We start from the raw sequence: 21251 nt of genomic DNA, 5'->3' as shown, positions 1-21251 counted from the left end.
TCCCTCTCCTATAGGTATATGTAGAGTGACCCCCCCTTCCCCATTGGTATATGTAGAGTAACCCCCCCTCCCCTTCCCCATAGGTATATGAAGAGTAACCCCCCCTCCCCTATAGGTATATGTAGAGTAACACCCCCCCTCCCCTATAGGTATATGAAGAGTAACCCCCCCTCCCCTATAGGTATATGAAGAGTAACCCCCCCTCCCCTATAGGTATATGTAGAGTAACCCCCCCCCCCCGCCTCCCCCATAGGTATATGTAGAGTAACACCCCCCCTCCCCATAGGTATATGTAGAGTAACCCCCCCCCCTCCCCATAGGTATATGTAGAGTAACCCCCCCCCTCCCCCATAGGTATATGTAGAGTAACCCCCCCCCTCCCCTTCCCCATTGGTATATGTAGAGTAACCCCCCCCCCTCCCCATAGGTATATGTAGAGTAACCCCCCCCCCTCCCCATAGGTATATGTAGAGTAACCCCCCCCCTCCCCCATAGGTATATGTAGAGTAACCCCCCCTCCCCCTCCCCATAGGTATATGTAGAGTAACCCCCCCCTCTCCCATAGGTATATGTAGAGTAACCCCCCCCCCTCCCCATAGGTATATGTAGAGTAACCCCCCCTCCCCTTCCCCATTGGTATATGTAGAGTAACCCCCCCCCCCCTCCCCTTCCCCATAGGTATATGAAGAGTAACCCCCCTCCTCCCCTATAGGTATATGTAGAGTAACCCCCCCCCTCCTCCCCCATAGGTATATGTAGAGTACCCTCCCCATAGGTATATGTAGAGTAACCCCCCCCCCTCCCCCATAGGTATATGAAGAGTAACCCCCCACCTCCCGTATAGGTATATGTAGAATAACCACCCCCCCCTCCCCCATAGGTATATGAAGAGTAACCCCCCACCTCCCGTATAGGTATATGTAGAATAACCACCCCCCTCCTCCCCATAGGTGTATGTAGAGTAACCCCCTCCTCCCCTATAGGTATATATGTAGAGTAACCCCCCCCTCCCCCATAGGTATATGTAGAGTAACCCCCCCCCCCCTCCCCAGCTAGGTACCGTGAATAATAGTACCCTGTAAAAGTTGTCAGTATAGTATGTCTTCTGTTTAAATCAGTCTAGGATAATCAAATGCTAATGTCATGTAAATTAGTGTATTGTGTATAAACTGGCCCAGTATAATAGCTACCGTATTTTTCACCGTATAAGACGCACTTTTTCTTCCCCAAAACTGGGGGGAAAAAGTCGGTGCGTCTTATACGGTGAATACACTCCTATCGCGGCGGTCCCTGCAGCCATCAACGGCCGGGACCCGCGGCTAATACAGGACATCACCGATCGCGGTGATGCCCTGTATTAACCCTTCAGACGCGGCGATCAAAGCTGACCGCCGCGTCTGAAGGGAAAGTGACACTAATCCGGCTGTTCAGTCGGGCTGTTCAGGACCGCCGCGATTTCTTCGCGGCGGTCCCGAACAGCCCGACTAAATAGCCGGGTTAGTACTTACAGGACACCGGGGGGGACCTTACCTGCCTCCTCGGTGTCTTCTCCGTTCAGGGATCACCTGTATGGCCGGCGCTCTCCTTCCTCGTCATCATGTCGTCGCGTACGTGCGTCGGCGTGCGTAACGATGTGATGGCGGCGACGGAGAGCGAGGATACCCGGCCGGCAGCAGAGACGTTCCAGAGCGATGGGGACAGCGATGGAGCGACATCCAGGGCAGCGGTGACGGGTCCGGAGCGGCGGGGACACGTGAGTATTACCTCCTCCTGCAGTGGTCTTCAATCTGCGGACCTCCAGATGTTGCAAAACTACAACTCCCAGCATGCCCGGACACCCGAAAAGGGAAGATCTTATGCAGCGCAGGACGAGAAAATCTATCACTGACAATCAGGTGAGGCTCATTTCGGCATACCATGCACAGGTCCCACAGCTTCGTGACATACTGAACAAATTTTGGGATATATTGCTTTTAGATCCCATTTTGAAACTCTATTTACCTCCCCAACCATCCATCACATTTAGGAGATCTCCTAATCTCCGCGACATGTTGGTGAGGAGTTATCATAGAGTTCCCAAGAAACCATGTCCCTTTGGCTCAAAACTCCCCAAATGGGGATGTGCCCCATGTGGTAAATGTGTCACATGCCCTAATATCTGTACGGATCATGAATTCTCTGATTCAAACGGGACACGTCGATTTTCCATCACTCATAAGATTAACTGTCAAACCACAGGTGTCATTTACCATGCTACGTGCCCATGTGGCTTGATTTATGTCGGTATGACCTCTCGCGTATTTCGTCGTAGGATCCGGGAGCACATCCTTGGGATCATGGCCGCAAAGGATGAAATAGACCCACATAAACTCACCACTATTCCACGTCATTTCAAGCAATTTCACGCATGTGACCCAAGTGGACTTATGGTAAGAGGAATTGATATGGTATACGTGGGCTCCAGGGGAGGCAATTGGAAACTACGTTTGGCACAGTTAGAAACCCGTTGGATCTATCGCTTGAAAACATTGTCACCTTTGGGACTCAATGATCATGTTAGTTTTGTACCATTTATTTAATTATAATTCTCCTTAAACCAATTGTATTATTATATGTATTATACTCTAGATCGTGATCCTATTCCTCTTTTGAGGTATTGTGTTATGTTTTTATTTGGTTTTAATCGGTTTTATATTCTCTGTTCTTCTTTTTTCTTTTTTCCGCTAGGTCATGAAGATGTACTCGTCCTTCTAGTCATATACCCACAGGCCGATACCACCAAGCACTAATTTTTTGTATACTCACTTTTGCTTAGTTTTTAGCTACGCTTGACTAATATTGGGGTCTATTTACTAATGAATTTATTTATGAATTTATTTATCTTTTATTTACTATAGGGGATATTGTTCATATAAATTACTATCATTATTACCAATAGTTATTATCAATTATTTTCATTACATATTTTTATCACTATTTTTTACTTAGTTTTGCACATTTTCATTTGGCATTTACCATGTTGTCACTCTTTATTTTCATTTTTGGTCACTTATTCACACACATGTATTCACACCAATTTTGGCACTTTATGGCACTCTGTATCTTAATTGTCTGATACGATTGCCCTTACATTCGCATCTTTCACACCTATATTAATATTTAGTAGTATGCTATCATGGTTGTTACACGGGGTTTTCAACCCCATTTACCTGGATCACATTTGTCATTTCGTCTGTTTCACTGGTCACTCTTTGCATGCTTATTCACACTTCAATATACCTGCACATGTGCGTTTTATCACACTTTTTATGTAGCCCATTATATTTATATTTTTATAATTTCACCTTTTTCCTTAATTTATTCATATTATGTTTTTATATATATTCTTCATACTCACTCTCCCCCTTTTTTTATATAATTAATTGTGCTTTGTTTATTCATTTATTTATTTATTTATTTATTTTTATGTCCATTATAGGTGTTTATTTATTTTTCGGTGGTAGGTATTTTCATTTATTTTCCTATTTTTTCACACACTTTCTCACGTTGGTGATTTCTCTTCATCTCCCCTATTTCTTATTTATTGGTCTTTATTTATTTACAGGTTAATCCTTTTTAACCTTCCCCTATATATCATCATGTATGCTGCTATTCTGTATGGGTTGTCTGGTCTTCCGAGCGTCTCTTCCCAGTATCGCCACTCATGGCCTCATTGTCTCCGCTCACCGTTCCGGCGCCATCTTTGTGGAGCCCACGCCTATCGCGCGTGCGCCGCTATTCGACGCGTGCGCGATGGCATGGGCTCCCCTACGTTCCCTTCTGGGCGCATGCGCGCGACTAACTGCTCGGCCATTTTTGTGAAGCCATGCCTACACTGACGGGCGCCATATTTGTGTGGTCTGCCTACTATGGATTATGTGTTGTGCGTCACCACGGAATGCCGGAAACATAAGCGCCGTCATTCTTTAGCGCCGGATTTCCGGCTCATGAGGAGAGACGCTCCCTCTTTCCGTCCTACAGGTAATTGGGCGGTTTGTATTTATCCTATCTGGTCTGACCTTATGGATCGGCTGGATCATCACTGGCTCTGACGAGTGTCCATCACCATGATCTGCGGATACTGATTGGGCATGCTAGCCCTTATATACCTACCTCTTTTGGGAATCAGGACACGCCCCCTGACGAAGCCCATACGCGAAACGTGCGTTGGGGTGTTGGTGCTTGGTGCTCCTGGCTTTTGGGTATATGACAGGTAGTCTTTTTTAGGTATTTCCTATTTATGTTTGTTATATTGCATTGCTGCTTCCTATGTTACCTCAATGTATGTTAGATATTATATCTATTGTTACGATATTATAAACATGCAGCTATGCCAGCCTTATATTATGTATGCTCTTGACTGAATACCTACATTACCCATACCAGGTCCACTGGCACCTGTTGTCTCCTGCGTAAGGTCATCCTCTGCCTTTTTCTAATCTTTTAAAACTGTCTTTTATTGTCTAATAAAGATTGTTATACTTTTTGAAATAATATTAGTATTGTGGGTCTCTTTGTTTTTGGCTATATAAAACTACAACTCCCAGCCGTTGGCTGTCCGGGCATGCTGGAAGTTGTAGTTTTGCAACATCTGGAGGTCCGCAGGTTGAAGACCACTATTGGGTTCAAAACCTTTATTTTTTTAGATTTTGCCCCTAAAAATTGGGTGCGTCTTATACGCCGGCGCGTCCTATAGGGCGAAAAATACGGTAGTTAGGACTGTAGCCAGAATGTACAGTATATTACCAGTCCACAGTTGTCTATTGCAGTGCTTCTCAACCTTTTTTGCTCGAGTACCCCTTGACAGCCCATTCCCAAAAAATTGTACCCCAATTTTTACCCGCAAATATAGCTGTAGGCTCCCAAACTGCCCCGATATATAGTTATAGGCCACCATACTGTCCCGCTTTGGTGCTCCACTGCTCCTCTGGTCTGGGGACCTTTAGTTATGGCTCATAGCAGTAGGTCCCTGGGCTTCAGGGGCAGTGAAGCAACAAAGCTGATGGTAGTTACTGCCCACAGCACCCAGTGCCCGCGCTTTGCTGTCCTCCGCTCCTCGGTGCAGTGATCTCAGCCGACCATTTTTTTCAAAGTGGTCCAGACCAGTAACCAGTGGCTGCCATTACTGATTTTTTTTTCAAGTACCCCCTGGAGAACTGCTAAGTACCCCTGGGGGTACTTGTACCCCAGGTTGAGAACCACTGGTCTAATGTAAACACGTCTAATAATTTTTCCTGTCCATGTGTACAGGGTGCTCTACTGGCCAGAGGGTTCCCCTGAGATATGAGAAAGGTAGGTATAGTGACAGAGTCGCTGTGTATGAAGGTAACAGGGGTATGATGTACAAAAACATTTATAGAGTTCTGGGGAGAAGTATCTAGTGCCAATGGGCCCCAGCAGTTAAGGAATTGGATAGAGAGCCTCCGGCAGCCAAATCTGCACCAAATGTGTTTAAATATGCTTAATTGTATTGAGTCTGCAGTTGCAAGATTTATAAATTCCCATATGTGTACAAATTTATTCCCAAAGGAGCATATATGGACATTTTCACAAAGTGCTCCGTGGACTCGTCCCTTGTTTTTGTTACTCATATTCAGACCTGTGAAGGACATTCTACAATAATGCCCCAGGAACTGTAGTCATCACCAGGCCCCAGTGGCCACTTCCCGTCGTCCGCCCTCCAGGACTGGGCGCCGAGGATGGCTGTGTTTAAGAGAGGGAGTTTGTGGTGGCCCAGTACAGGAGTTATACCCCTTTACCGTTGCTGCCTTGTCAGGCAGCCTCCCTGCAATGTCCCCTGGGCCTCCGACACCTGTCCCCTTATGTATATATATTTTCTGCCATGTTATGCTGTAAAATGTATATAATGAGTGTTACTCACATGACACTAATGTATCTAAGCTCTCTGTGCGTACATGACACTAATGTGTCTAAGCTCTCTGTGCGCAAATAACATTAGTGTATCTAAGCTCTCTGTGCGCACATGACACTAATGTATCTAAGCTCTTTGTGCCGCACATGACACTAATGTATCTAAGCTCTACCTGCTTAGCTATGTATCTAAGCTCTACCTGCTTAGCTATGTCTCTAAGTCTATCATCTGCGATATTGTCTGCTGTGCTGGTGTATCTAATACCATCACTTGTGATGCAATCTGTTCAGCTATGTATCTAAGCCTATCATGCGTGATACCAATTCTTCGAATTTTCTTTTCATACGGAACTATGGCAGTGCATCCCAACTAGGGTGTCTCCAGCTGTTGCAAAACTACAACCCCCAGCATGCCCAGACAGCCGAAGGCTGTCTGGGCATGCTGGAAGTTGTAGTTTTGCAACAGCTGGAGGCACTCTGGTTGGGAAACACTGATCTATAGTTGAAAATGTGGTGGACGGATGTGTCCATTCATTACCTTATATTACAGGGTTAGTGATCGCGTCCTCAGGTCACATGATGGAGACGGTGCAGCGCGGCCATTACACGTCCCAGAATAGCGGTTTATTTTAGTAACCATCTGCAGTTCTATTTCTCTCTGTGACGGTTTTAGCCTTGTGCGCTATTTTTTGCCCTGTTTGTGGTGGCATTTATATCGTCAGTATAATTATTCGCTGCAGTAATCACAGCCGCTTGTGACAGTCATGTCCCAGCTGAGGAACCGAAAAAAAAACAGCAAATTCGAGGACTAACCCTTTAAGTCCCAATATCATGGTGACAGGCCTGATGCTGAAGGGGGTCCAAAGACGCCTCCGCCACATACGACGACACCAGTATTATATATGGCACATCGTATGCTGCACTGGTGTATCAAATACTATCCTGTGGGATACTACTGTATCTGCTTAGCTATGTATCTAAGCCTATCATGTGCAATACTGTCTGCTGAGCTGGTGTAAATAATACTATCATGTGTAATACCATCTATTTATCTATGTATCTAAGCCTATTATGTGCGATACTGTCTGCTTTGCTGGTGTATCTAAGCCTATCATGTGTGATACTATCAGTTTAACTATGTATCTAAGCCTATCATGTGTGATACTGTCTGTTGAGCTGGTGTAAATAATACTATCATGTGTAATACATAGATTCATCTATGTATCTAAGCCTATTGTGTCCGATACTGTCTGCTTTGCTGGTGTATCTAAGCCTATCATGTGTGATACTATCAGTTTAAATATGTATCTAAGCCTATCATGTGTGATACTGTCTGCTGACTGAGCTGGTGTAATTAATACTATCATGTGTAATACCATCTATTAATCTATATATCTAAGCCTATTATGTGCGATACTGTCTGCTTTGATGGTGTATCTAAGCCTGTCATGTGTGATACTATCAGTTTAACTTTGTATCTAAGCCTATCATGTGTGATACTGTCTGCTAACTGAGCTGGTGTAATTAATACTATCATGTGTAAAACCATCTATTCATCTATGTATCTAAGCCTATCATGTGTAATACTATCAGTTCAGATATGTATCTAAGCTTATCGTGTGTGATACTGTGTGTTGAGCTGGTGTAAATAATACTATTATGTGTAATACATAGATTCATCTATGTATCTAAGCCTATTGTGTCAGATACTGTCTGCTTTGCTGGTGTATCTAAGCCTATCATGTGTGACACTATCAGTTTAAATATGTATCTAAGCCTATCATGTGTGATACTGTCTGTTGACTGAGCTGGTGTAATTAATACTATCATGTGTAATACCATCTATTAATCTATGTATCTAAGCCTATTATGTGCGACACTGCTTTGATGGTGTATCTAAGCCTATCATGTGTGATACTATCAGTTTAACTTTGTATCTAAGCCTATCATGTGTGATACTGTCTGCTAACTGAGCTGGTGTAATTAATCCTATCATGTGTAAAACCATCTATTCATCTATGTATCTAAGCCTATCATGTGTGATACTATCAGTTCAGATATGTATCTAAGCTTATCTTGTGTGATACTGTCTGCTGCGCTGGTTTATCTAATACAATCATGCGTGATTCCACCTGTTCAGCTATGTATCTAAGCTTATCATGTGCTATAAAGTCTGCTGAGCTGGTGTATCTAATACTATCATGTGTGATAACACCTGTGAGCTATGTATCTAAGCCTATCGTGTGCCATACTGTCTGCTGCGCTGGTGTATCTAATACTATTATGCGTGATTCCATCTGTTCAGCTATGTATCTAAGCCTACATGTGCTATAAAGTCTGCTGAGCTGGTGTATCTAATACTAACATATGTGATACCACCTGTTCAGCTATGAATCTAAGCCTGTCGTGCGATACTGTCTGCTGCGCTGGTGTATCTTATACTATTATGCGTGATTCCACCTGTTCAGCTATGTATCTAAGCCTACCATGTGCTATAAAGTCTGCTGAGCTGGTGTATCTAATGCTATCATGTGTGATACCATCTATTCAGTTATGTATCTAAGCATATCATGTGTAATACCATCTATTCAGCGACAGTGGGGATCAAAAGTTTGGGCACCCCAGGTAAAAATTTGTATTAATGCGCATAAAGAAGCCAAGGAAAGATGGAAAAATATCCAAAAGGCATCAAATTACAGATTAGACATTCTTATAATATGTCACCAAAAGTTACATTTTATTTCCATCATTTACACTTTCAAAATAACAGAAAACTAATCTCAAAGGTTTTAAATGCCCAGACTAATCTGACCTTGCCCCAACAATCAGCACCATGGGTTCTTCTAAGCAGTTGTCTAGAAATCTGAAACTGAAAATAGTTGACGCTCACAAAGCTGGAGAAGGCTATAAGAAGATAGCAAAACTTTTTCAGATGTCAATATCCACTGTTCGGAATGTAATTAAGAAATGGCAGTCATCAGAAACAGTGGAAGTTAAAGCTAGATCTGGAAGACCAAGAAAAATATCAGACAGAACAGCTCGCAGGATTGTGAGAAAAACTATTCAAAATCCACATTTGACTGCACAATCCCTCCAGAAAGATCTGGCAGACACTGGAGTTGTGGTACACTATTCCACTATAAAGAGATACTTGTACAAATATGGTCTTCATGGAAGAGTCATCAGAAGAAAACCTCTTCTACGTCCTAACCACAAAAATCAGCGTTTGAACTTTCCAAATGAACATATAGACAAGCCTGATGCATTTTGGAAAAGTTCTGTGGACCGATGAGGTTAAAATTTAACTTTTTGGCCAGAATGAGCAAAGGTACGTTTGGAGAAGAAGGGGAACAGAATTTAATGAACAGAACCTCTGTCCAACTGTTAAGCATGGGGGTGGATCAATCATGCTTTGGGGTTGTATTGCAGCCAGTGGCACAGGGAACATCTCACGAGTAGAAGGAAAAATGGATTCAATAAAATTTCAGCAAATTTTGGACACTAACTTGATGCCATCTGTGAAAAAGCTGAAGTTAAAGAGAGGATGGCTTCTACAAATGGATAATGATCCTAAACACACCTCGAAATCCACAGGGGATTACATCAAGAGGCGTAAGCTGAAGGTTTTGCCATGGCCTTCACAATCTCCTGACCTCAACATAATTGAAAATCTATGGATAGACCTTAAAAGAGCAGTGCGTGACAGACAGCCCAGAAATCTCAAAGAACTGGAAGACTTTTGTAAGGAAGAATGGGCAAAGATACCTCAAACAAGAATTGGAAGACTCTTGGCTGCCTACAAAAAGCGTTTACAAGCTGTGATACTTGCCAAAGGGGGCAGTACAAGATATTAACTCTGCAGGGTGCCCAAACTTTTGCAGACACCATTTTTTCGTTTTCTGTTATTTTGAAAGTGTAAATGATGGAAATAAAATCTAACTTTTGGTGACATATTATAAGAATGTCTCATCTGTAATTTGATGCCTTTGAAGATTTTTCCATCTTTCCTTGGCTTCTTTATGCACATTAATACAAATTTTTACCTGGGGTGCCCAAACTTTTGATCCCCACAGTATGTATCTAAGCCTATCATGTGTGATACTATCAGTTCAGATATGTATCTAAGCTTATCGGTGCGATACTTTCTGCTGCGCTGGTTTATCTAATACAATCATGTGTGATACCATCTATTCAGTTATGTATCTAAGCATATCATGTGTAATACCATCTATTCAGCTACCTTTCTAAGCTTATAATGTGTGATACTGTCTGCTGCGTTCGTGTATCTAATACTATAACGCATGATACCACCTTTTCAGCCATGTATCTATCTATACCTAACATATGCGATACTGTCTGCTGAGCTGGTGTATCTAATGCTATCCTGTGTGATACCACATGTTCAGCTATGTATCTAAGCCTATCATGTGTGAGATTGTCTGCTGTGCTGGTGTATCTAATACTATCACATGTGAAACCATCTGTAAAGTTATGTGTGGTGTCCCGGTACCACATCCTATCCGGTACCTGTGTATATAGGTCCCCATAGCCTTTTTGTCTGGTCTGCCCCTTGTCACCTCTCATCTAGATAGTCATTAAAGTAATAGTTTATTCAGGATTTTTGTAAATATAATAGTACTAATGTATATAACTAGTTAATTACCTGTCCGGAGCGTGGCAGGACCTGCGGGTCACGTGATCGGGTAAACTCTATGTTTTTTTGCTTAAGGACCTTTGGAGGTCCCTGTGACGTATTGCACCCACCATGCTTTGTGACGGTGAGTGACAGATATTCGGACCCAATCAAAATAACCCCGCCCCTGCCCATATAAGGGAGCGGCGGCCATGATTCTCTCTCTTGTTCCTGTGCAGCCAAGCAGTAAGCATCTCTCTTGTTCCCGGGCTGTCAAACGAGCAGGATCTGCGCAGCTATCTTCCGCAGTGAGTTAGGCCCGAGCCTTGAGGCAACGGCTGATCTATTCAGAATCATGAGTGTATCAATCCCTAAGCACTCTGCAGGATCACCGGACCTTATCTATCCCCTAAATCCGGACGGATCTTCGCAAATTACCCTAAATTCAGAGACTTGTATTACTATTCAAGGTCCGCAACAACTGTCAGTCACTGAACTATATAGAGACTGTTTGCATGAGACTGTTATTGTGCATCGGATGTACCGCAAGCCTTTCAGTAAAGTTTATCCAAGTTCAAGTTCCAGTACCCTGTGGACCTTCAGTCATTTTGTGCATGCACCTATCGTTACTGGGAAGGGCGGCGATAGGCCGGAGAATTACCTCAGCATACTAGCCCTCAGCCTGGCGTCACGAACTATAGGGTTAACCTTAACCCCTCATCTACCTAAACAACACCCCCACTACCATACACCCCCCAAGGGCTACCACATATGTATCTAAGCCTATCATGTGTGATATTGTCTGCTGAGCTGGTGTATCTAATACTATCACGTGTGATACCACCTGTTCAGCTATGTATCTAAGCCTATCATGTGCTATAAAGTCTGCTGAGCTGGTTTATCTAATGCTGTCATGTGTGATACCACCTGTTAAGCCTATTGTGTGATACTGTCTGCTGCGCTGGTGTATCTTATACTATAATGCGTGATTCCGCCTGTTCAGCTATGTATCTAAGCCTACCATGTGTGATATTGTCTACTGCGCTGGTGTATCTAATACTATCACGTGTGAAACCGTCTGTAAAGTTATGTATCTAAGCCTATCATGTGCGATACTGTCTGCTTTGCTGGTGTCTCTAATACATAGCTCAACAGGTGGTATCACACGTGATAGTATTAGAGACACCAGCAAAGCTGACAGCATCGCACATGATAGGCTTAGATACATAACTTTACAGATGGTTTCACACGTGATAGTATTAGATACACCAGCGCAGGAGGCAATATCACACATGGTAGGCTTAGATACATAGCTGAACAGGCGGAATCACGCATAATAGTATTAGATACACCAGTGCAGCAGACAGTATTGCACACGGTAGGCTTAGATACATAGCTGAACAGGTGGTATCACACGTGATAGTATCTAAGCCTATTGTGTGCAATAATGTCTGCTGCACTGGTGTATCGAATACTATCATGTGTGATACCATCTGTTAAGCCATGTATCTAAGCCTATAGGGGGGAGATTTATCAAAACCTGTGTAGAGGAAAAGTTGCTGAGTTGCCCATAGCAACCAATCAGATTGCTTCTTTCATTTTTAACAAGGCCTTTGCAAAGTGAAAGCAGTGATCTGATTGGTTGCTATGGGCAACTGGGCAACTTTTCCCCATAGTGTGCGATGCTGTGGAGGTCCTCTTCCTGATTTTGCATCGGGGACCCTCAAGTTACGTCTCTGGACCTTTGTTGGTCCCTGACATCTCAGTAGGTCCCGACCACATCAGGTCCACCAGAATCCATGATGCCAGTTCTTATCCCCCCGTGGCATATAACACGTGACACTACCGCTATATAGATGCCTTGGGTGACCCTAGGGTTGGTATTTTAACGCCACAGCCGGTATTTTGGCGACCCTATATATTAATAATACAGGCAATGCAATGGCCGGTATTTATCCAACCAATCCTCCACCTCCCGGAATGTTGCACCACATACTATACCAGTGTTTCCCAACCAGAGCGCCTCCAGCTGTTGCAAAACTACAACTCTCAGCATGCCCGGACAGCCAACGGCTGTCCGGGCATGCTAGGAGTTGTAGTTTTGCAACAGCTGGAAGCACCCCTAGGAGTTGTAGCTTTGCAACAGCTGGAGGCACTGACCTATACTATATACTACTATATAGTCCAACATGCTGGGAGTTGTAGTTTACGTTTGGGGCCGCTGCTGAGCCACAGGCTGTATCAGGGCATGCTGGGAGTTGTAGTTTTACAACAGCTGGAGGCACCCTGGTTGGGAAACAATGACCTATACTATATACTACTATATAGTCCAACATTCTGGGAGTTGTAGTTTTCATTTGGGGCAGCTGCTGAGCCACAGGCTGTATCAGGGCATGCTGAGAGTTGTAGTTTTGCAACAGCTGGAGGCACCCCTGGTGTGGAAACACTGACCTATACTATATACTACTTTATAGTCCAACATGCTAGGAGTTGTAGTTTTCGTTTGGGGCAGCTGCTGAGCCACAGGCTGTATTAGGGCATGCTGGGAGTTGTAGTTAGTAACTAACTGCGACTCCCGAATTGAATAAAAAAAAGCGATCAAAAGGTCACATCAAAACAATAATGGTCCTGTTAAAAACTACAGATCGGGGCGCAAAAAATGAGCCCCCACACAGCCCCGTATAAGGAGAAATAAAAAAGTAATTGGGGTCAGAATAGGACAACATTTCTCTTCATATGTGTATCCTGTGATGTCACGCATATATAATTAATGAATTAATTAAGCTCTCTCGCAAAAATTTTTTTTTTTAAATAAATACCGGTCATGCTAATTTGCATAATTAATGATCAAGTTACGCCTCTAGACTTTTGATGTGGTCGGGAGCTACTGAGGTGTCAGGACCCAACAAAGGTCCAGAGGCGTAACTTGATCATTAATTATGCAAATTAGCATGGCCGGTATTTTTTTTATTTTTTTTTGCAAGAGAGGTGGCGACTAGAGATGAGCGAACTTACAGTAAATTCGATTCGTCACGAACTTCTCGGCTCGGCAGTTGATGACTTATCGTGCGTGAATTAGTTCAGCTTTCAGGTGCTCCGGTGGGCAGGAAAAGGTGGATACAGTCCTAGGAAAGATTCTCCTGAAAGCTGAACTAATTTATGCAGGAAAAGTCATCAACTACCGAGCCGAGAAGTTCGTGACGAATCAAATTTACTGTAAGTTCGCTCATCTCTAGTGGCGACCCTAGGTGATCCCCACGTACAAAAAAAACAGCTCCAACTTTGGACCTACCCAGAGGGTCTGCACACAGGAAGACCTTCACCGTCCCTCGCTCCCTTGCCGTTGGGATGGAGTTGAAGTCCCCACATAGTATGGCCCGATCCACCGCTTCATCATACTCCATGGTGGTGTCCTAAACCCGGACCTCCAGGACCCCCCGACCCTCCTCAGTGATCTTCATACATTTACATTATGTGCAGATTTGTGTTCCCGACTCCCAACAGGAAATTCTATACGTCCTGCTCCACCACATCGAGACGTCTTCACTTCTTCTAAGAGCTTCCGATCCCGTCCTATCTCGAGGCTCCTAATGGCTAAGTGTTTCCTTCCTCATCAGGAGACGCAGAACATAAGAACGAGGGATTTATAATCATTTTTGGACCGAGGAGCTATGTTCCTCCTCAATGTCTTCCGTCTGGTCTTCAGTTTTATCTCTATGGTGATCAGGATTTCTATGGTGGTTTCCAACCATCTTGATACTATTCATCGTCTTCATGATCCTTTGGGCATCCTGGTCTACTCATATTTAGACTAAGGCTGCATTCACACCCCGTTTATGCAATACCGTTCCCGTATCAGGTTTTTGATGAAAAATGGATTCCTCACAACCGGACTAAACTGTATCAAAACGTTTGTACAACTTTCAACCTGTATACAGTTAAAAACGGTATACGGTTTGAAAAATGATGTCCGGTTTCATCTGTTTTTTAAGAAAAAAACGTATAAGTTTTTAACTTTTCACTCCATTTTGAATAAAGTTTCACTTGTTTGATTGAAATTCCAAGAAAAAAAACTGTGCAAAGTCAAAAACCGTATGGTGCAAACCGGATGGAACCGTATGCAAATACAGTTCTGTACGGTTCAGTATACGGTTTAATACAGTTTTTCACCAAAAAACATAGTAGACTACGGTTTTGGGTACGGGAAAAAAATTGACAAAACCGTATAAGACGCAAAGCGGAATAAACTGGATGATGCGTTTGACATATGGTTTACAATGTTAAGTCAATGCATACGGTTTTCTATATGGTTTCGTACGGTTTTTACCTTGAAACCGTATAAGGGAACTGTATAGCAAAAACGTGGTGTGCACGCCCCCTAAGTGGGGGAGATTCATCCAAATCTGTCCAGAGGAAAAGTTGTCCAGTTACCCATAGCAACCAATCAGATCGCTTCTTTCATTTTTAACAAGCCCTCTGAAAAATGAAAGCAGCGATCTGATTGGTTGCTATGGACAACTGGGCAACTTTCCTTTGCACTGATTTTGATAAATCTCCCCCCGGAATCCCAAACATGGCGGACCTTCTCAGGTTTCTCTCATAATTTCTGTGGTGGTTTCCATCTGTCCTAATACTATTCATCCTCTTCATAATCTTTCGGGATAAGAATCCCAAACCAGCTGGACTAGATCGGGTCCCCACCTATACTGCCCAGAAATACCAACCATATAAAAAAGGGGTGTGTTTATTTTAAGGGGAAGAACATTCATGAACTTTATTAAAGGGGTTTTCCATGAAAAAAAAAAATCATATCAACTGGCTCCAGAAAATTAAAAATTAAAATATTAATCCTACCAGTACTTATCAGGGGCTGAAGTTGAGTTGTTCTTTCCTGTCTACCCACAGTGCTCTCTTCTGACATCTCTGTCCATGTCAGGAACTGTCCAGAGCAGGAGAGGAAAAAGCGATCAATAAGTCCTATCAATACAAAAATGTTACAGCTAAAAACTTCAGATCACAGCGCAAAAAATGAGTCCTCATACCGCCCCGTACACGGAAAAATAAAAAAGTTATAGGGGTCACAAGATGACAATTTTAAACGTATTAATTTTCCTGCATGTAGTTATGATTTTTTCCAGAAGTCCGACAAAATCAAACCTATATAAGTAGGGGATCATTTTAACCGTATGGACCTACAGAATAAATATCGGTTGTAATTTTTACCTAAAAATGTACTACGTAGAAACGGAAGCCCCCAAAATTTACAAAATAGCATTTTTTTCTTCAATTTTGTTGCACAATGATTTATTTTTCCGTTTCACCGTAGATTTTTGGGTAAAATGACTGATGTCACTGCAAAGTAGAATTGGTGGCGCAAAAAATAAGAGATAATATGGATTTTTATGTGCAAAATTGAAAGAATAATCATTTTTTAAAGGTAAGAAGGGAAAAACAAAAGTGCAAAAATGGAAAAACCGTGGATCCTTAGTGGGTTAAAGGAGTTCTGCAGTGACAGACAACAGGATAGGGGATAAGTGTCTGATCGCTGGGGGGTCAAACCGATGGGACTGCGGCTCTGCGCGGCTAATGCCCGTGTCATCAACCTCACTAGTAGGTCAACAGACACGCCCCCTCCGTTCAGTTCTATGGGCGAGGTGGGGATCATGCAGCATCATGCTGCGGCCCACACACCTCCTCCATGAGGAGAGCCAAGGCAATGCTGGGGCCCTGTACAGGAGATCGCGGAGGGTCCCAGAGGTCGGACCTCCCTTGATCAGACACTTATCCCCTATCCTGTGGCAAGGGGATAAGTTGTTTGTCTCTACCTCTGCACCACCTATAGTTATGCCCCTGGTCTTAGTCCTTTGCCTACCCTACACCACCAGGGATTTTGACCTTGACCTCTTCAACACAATAAATTGTCACTGAGTGAACCCTTCGGTATATAGTGGGAAGTTATTGTTAAAGAGGTACTCCGCCCACAGACATCTTTTCCCAGGTGGACCCCCGCGATCTCCATGCAGCACCTGGCATTATAAACAGTATGTTTAAAACGCTGGGTTTCTGCGGCCGCAGATGTCATGCCACACCCCCTCCATTCATGTCTATGGGAGGGGCGTCACGCCCACTCCCATAGACATGAATGGAGGGGTGTGGCGAGATATCACATTGATGCCCGCAGAAACCAAGCCTTCTAAACATGCTGCTCCAGGTGGGGGTGCAATATCCCAAGTGAAGCACCCTCCCTTTTAAAACTTTTATTTCTTGTGTGGTGTCCCGATGCAGGACCTGGTCCTGTCCCTTTGTCTAAAGTCCCCTCAGCCAGAGTCCCTATATGTCAATAGGGCTCTCCTGTAGGACTAACCCCTAGTCGCCTCATATAAATGGTATTTAATGTATAAATATATATATTTAATATGTTATATAGGAATACCTCTGTATAGGACCTTAGAGGTCACGTGCCTTTAATTAAATTGTACTATGGTTTAAGGACCTTTGGGTCATGTGATACCCAGAGTTCACTGGGTCAGGACTGACAGGTTCTGCTGACCACTGAGCTTTGTCCCACCCCCTTAATATATAAGGGGCTGCTGCCACTAAATTCTCTATCTTAGTTCCGGACTATCAAGCAGCACTAATCTCATATCATCATCAATCCAAGCTAGACCTGAAGCCTAATAGACTACTAGAAGCTCAAATCTCCTAAAAATAGTAGCACAGTGGCTAGCACCAAAGCTCATTGATCCCAGAGTCCCAGCAAACCTGTGAGGAACCTGTACCCTGGTTCTCTCTCTCAAAACACTGTTATGTTCCATGCATAAAATATGCAGTAAAGTTACTTCAAGTCTGCTTCATAAAATCTGCTGTGGACATTCCGTTATTACTCCCTGCCGTTTGTGGGACGGTTGGCGGTAGGACCATTACATTGAGGAAAACTTACCCTGGCGTCACGACAATTAAGGGTTAACACCAATATACCCTACACTATCACCGCTACACCCAAGACCACCACACTTTTATTTATAAATGAGACTTATGAGAACCTAATGGTTAAAAACCCAGCAAAGAATGAGCCTCTCTATTATTTGTACGTGCTCTCAACCAGGGCCGTTTGAAGGAATTTGGGGGCCCCAAGCAAAATAGACATGGAGCCCCCTCCACCCCCTTCCCACCTTACGCACGCAAAGCCTACAGGAACCACAGCATAGCTATACAGTTTAACCCCCACCACCCCCATAGGCAGGCAGTACCCCCAGATAAACCCCCTCTCCCCAGTACGCAGGTAGTAGTCCCAATTAACCCCCTACCCCCCAGTATGCAGGCAGTACCCCAGATTAACTCCCTTCCCCCAGTAGGCAGGTAGTACCCCCAGATTAACCCCCTCCCCCCCAGTAGGCAGGTAGAACACCCAGATTAACCCCCTCCCCCACAGTAGGCAGGTAGTATCCCCAAATTAGACCCCCTCCCCCCCAGTAGGCAGGTAGAACACCCAGATTAACCCCCTCCCCCACAGTAGACAGGTAGTACCCCTAGATTAGACCCCCCCCCCGGGCTGGTACCTCTGCTGCTGCTACTGCAGTTGCCGGGAATTCAGGACAGAACCTTCCCCAGATAAGGGCTTGCACAGCTACGCGTAACGCGCGGTAATGATGTTCGCGCACGTCACGCTCTCAGAATACCTAGAATTCTGGGAGCGTGACGTGACATGAGCGAACGTCAATACGAGGCCAATACGCATAGCTGTACGGCACTTAAAGAGGTTGTGCGCTGCCCTGCAGTTCGGAGCTCCACTCACAGTGTCCGGAAGTTCATTACTCCGAACGCCGTGTGCGGGCTTCCGTGTTCGCAGCCGCCGGGCGTGATGTCACGCCCGCCCCCTCAACGAAAGTCTATGGGAAGGGGGCGTGACCGCTGTCACGCCCCCTTCCCATAGACGTTGGTAGAGGGGGTGGGCGTGACGTCACGAGGGGGAGGGCGTGACATCACGGCCGGCGGCTGCGAACACGGAAGCCCGCACACGGCGTTCGGAGTAATGAACTTCCGGACACTGTGAGCGGAGCTCCGAACTGCAGGGCAGCGCACAACCCCTTTAACTGGGGGCGGTAACATCATGAGTTCCCGGCAACTACAGGTGAGCCGGGCACTAAAATAGGAGCCGGGCACTAAAATAGGAGCCGGAGGCCAAGCACCTTTAGTCTCTGCCTCCCGCTCCAGGCTCTCGCACTGCTGGCCCGGCCGGCCGACATGGCGAGCTGCCGAACCGGGATAGGAGCAGGAGGACGGCCCGGCACAACAAGCACTGGCTCTGCTCGGAGCCCCGGGCCCCTAGCAATTGCTTGGTTTGCCTGTCCTGTAGCGAGGGGCCTGCGCTCAACAGAGCGCGTGTTATTGCCCTGTGCCTTCAGAACTACAGGGTCTATTGAGTGGCTTTATTGCTGACTTTAAAAACACTATAGCATAGCCTCCCCTACATGTTTTGCGACATTAGTCACGTCCTCAGGGGTATCTGAGGCACATCTGCCTCATAAGAGACCAGTATTATAACTGGCACATGGGGCCCTCTAGCAGATTTTAATTTGGGGCCCAGAAGCTACACATTAAGCCTCTGACTACAACTACAGCACAGGATGGGATTGTGTGCTTTTTAGGATGCTGGGAAAGTTGATAAGGAACCTCAATGGGGGTTGGCCATGTTGGTTGTCCCCTAAGAAGAGGATGACTGAAGGACTTGTGTGAACTCTCCCCTAAGCCGCCTGGTAGATGAGAGCAGAAGACGACTGGCCTCGATAGGACTTTTTTTTTGTTCCATCTCCCTTTCTCTCGGATCGTGGTGGCCGAGGAGCCAAACATCCTTTTAACGAAGCAGAAGACAAAGCCGGCGCGGTGCGGTGGGTGATATATGGCAGCAGGTGGCTCGCTCGCCCCCGAAAGGAGGAAAATTCCTACTAATCCCTTTTATGGCTGGAGGGGACTGGGGGCCATTGTGGTGTGTAAAAGGTCTGAATTTAATGCCAGCAGATATTTCTTTGTCTCCACACAATGGAATACTGTATGGATGGAGGATCTCACGGCCGGAACAATGGAGGCATCCGCTATCTACGCTCCGCCGGGAGGGGGTCCTCCCTATTCGCGCCCGCCGCTCCAGCCGCAGACTCTTCATGTCTTGTTGCATCTGACATCAATGTCCAGCAACAGGGCCAGGAAATTGAGTGGAAATGATTCTTTAATGGAGTTTTGTATTTTCACTTTATGCTCTTTAGGTCGGAATAAGAAAAATTGATTGAAGCGACGGCGACAAAAACAACAACAAGAAGCCCGGGAGGGAAGGAGAACATTTTTGGAGAGATTTATAAAACCCTGTCCAGAGGAAAAGTTGCTGAGTTGCCCATAGCAACCAATCAGATCGCTTCTTTCATTTTTTAACAAGGCCTCTGCAAAGTGAAAGCAGCAATCTGATTGGTTGCTATGGGCAACTGGGCAACTTTTCCTCTGAACAGGTTTTGAAAAATCTCCCCCATTGATGGGGTTCTACAAAAACAGATATGGGGAGATTTATCAAAACCTGTCCTGAGGAAAAGTTGCTGAGTTGCCCATAGCAACCAATCAGATCGCTGCTTTCACTTTGCAGAGGCCTTGTTAAAAATGAAAGAAGCGATCTGATTGGTTGCTATGGGCAACTCAGCAACTTTTCCTCTGGACAGGTTTTTATAAATCTTCCCCATTGATGGGGTTCTACAAAAACAGGTAAGGAGAGGTTTATCAAAACCTGTCCTGAGGTAAAATTGCTGAGTTGCCCATAGCAACCAATCAGATCGCTGCTTTCACTTTGCAGAGGCCTTGTTAAAAATGAAAGAAGCAATCTGATTGGTTGCTATGGGCAACTCAGCAACTTTTCCTCTGGACAGTTTTTTTTTTATAAATCTCCCCCTTTTTGTATCCCTTACCCCTAAACCAATGTTCCCCCCAACCTGTGGCTTTTGCAAAACTACAACTCCCATCATGCCCTGACAGTTGTAGTTTCGCAGCAGCTGAAAAGACGCAGATTGGGGAACCTTACCCCAGAACTGTGTTACTTGTGGAGGACCCGAGTCTGCCTAAGGCTATGTTCACATGGCGGAATTTCTGCTCAGAAATGCACACTGCGGATTTTTCGCAGTCTTGCGGAATTTCAGCGTAATTCCAGCAGAATTTGAATGGAATTCATGGACATGAATGGAGGAGGCGGGGCATCACGTCACAGGTGCCGCATTGAGATCGCGGAGGGGATAGGGGATAAGATGTCTGTTGGCGGAGTACCCCTTTAAATTTTGAGGAATTCCGGGAGCTCGTGACGTCATAGCCTCGCCCCCTCATGATGTCACGCCCTGCCCCCTCAATGCAAGTCTATGGGAGGGGGCGTGACAGCGTCACGCCCCCTCCCATAGACTTGCATTGAGAGGGCGGGGCTATGATGTCATGAGCTCCCGCGGCTACAGCGTTCAAAACTGTTTGTTGCAAACGCTGAGCAGTGGAGTACCCCTTTAAAGACATGTCTTATAATTTTGCAGAATCCGGAATTTAAATGACGGTGGAATTTCTGAGCGAAAAATTTTTCGGCGGAATTCCGCACACAGAAATTCATCCGTGTGAACGTAGCCTAAGGGTCCATGCACACTACAGAATTTCAGTGGTGGACTATTGCACAGAATGCATTACCGGCTATGGGGGC

At 44.9% G+C, this 21251-nt stretch overlaps 1 protein-coding gene across 2 annotated transcripts in view; it reads right to left on the bottom strand.

Annotated features, from left to right (window-relative positions):
• The window catches only part of LOC130358262 (NACHT and WD repeat domain-containing protein 2-like), a 45342-nt gene extending 29736 nt beyond the window's left edge, over positions 1–15606 (bottom strand). The window contains exon 1 of one of the 2 annotated variants that reach the window (XM_056561237.1): positions 15398–15606. In XM_056561237.1, coding sequence (XP_056417212.1) covers positions 15398–15464 — 67 coding nt within the window. In that variant the 5' untranslated portion in view covers positions 15465–15606. Of the gene's footprint in view, positions 1–10573; positions 11402–15397 lie in introns of those variants that run through there. The other variant, XM_056561238.1, reaches the window with a different exon arrangement.
• Between the last annotated feature and the right edge of the window lie 5645 nt (positions 15607–21251).

Source organism: Hyla sarda, chromosome 2 (genome assembly GCF_029499605.1).
Source record: "Hyla sarda isolate aHylSar1 chromosome 2, aHylSar1.hap1, whole genome shotgun sequence".
Lineage (NCBI taxonomy): Eukaryota > Metazoa > Chordata > Amphibia > Anura > Hylidae > Hyla > Hyla sarda.
Note: the sequence above shows the minus strand (reverse complement) of the source record. Positions and strands in the feature narration are given on the sequence as shown.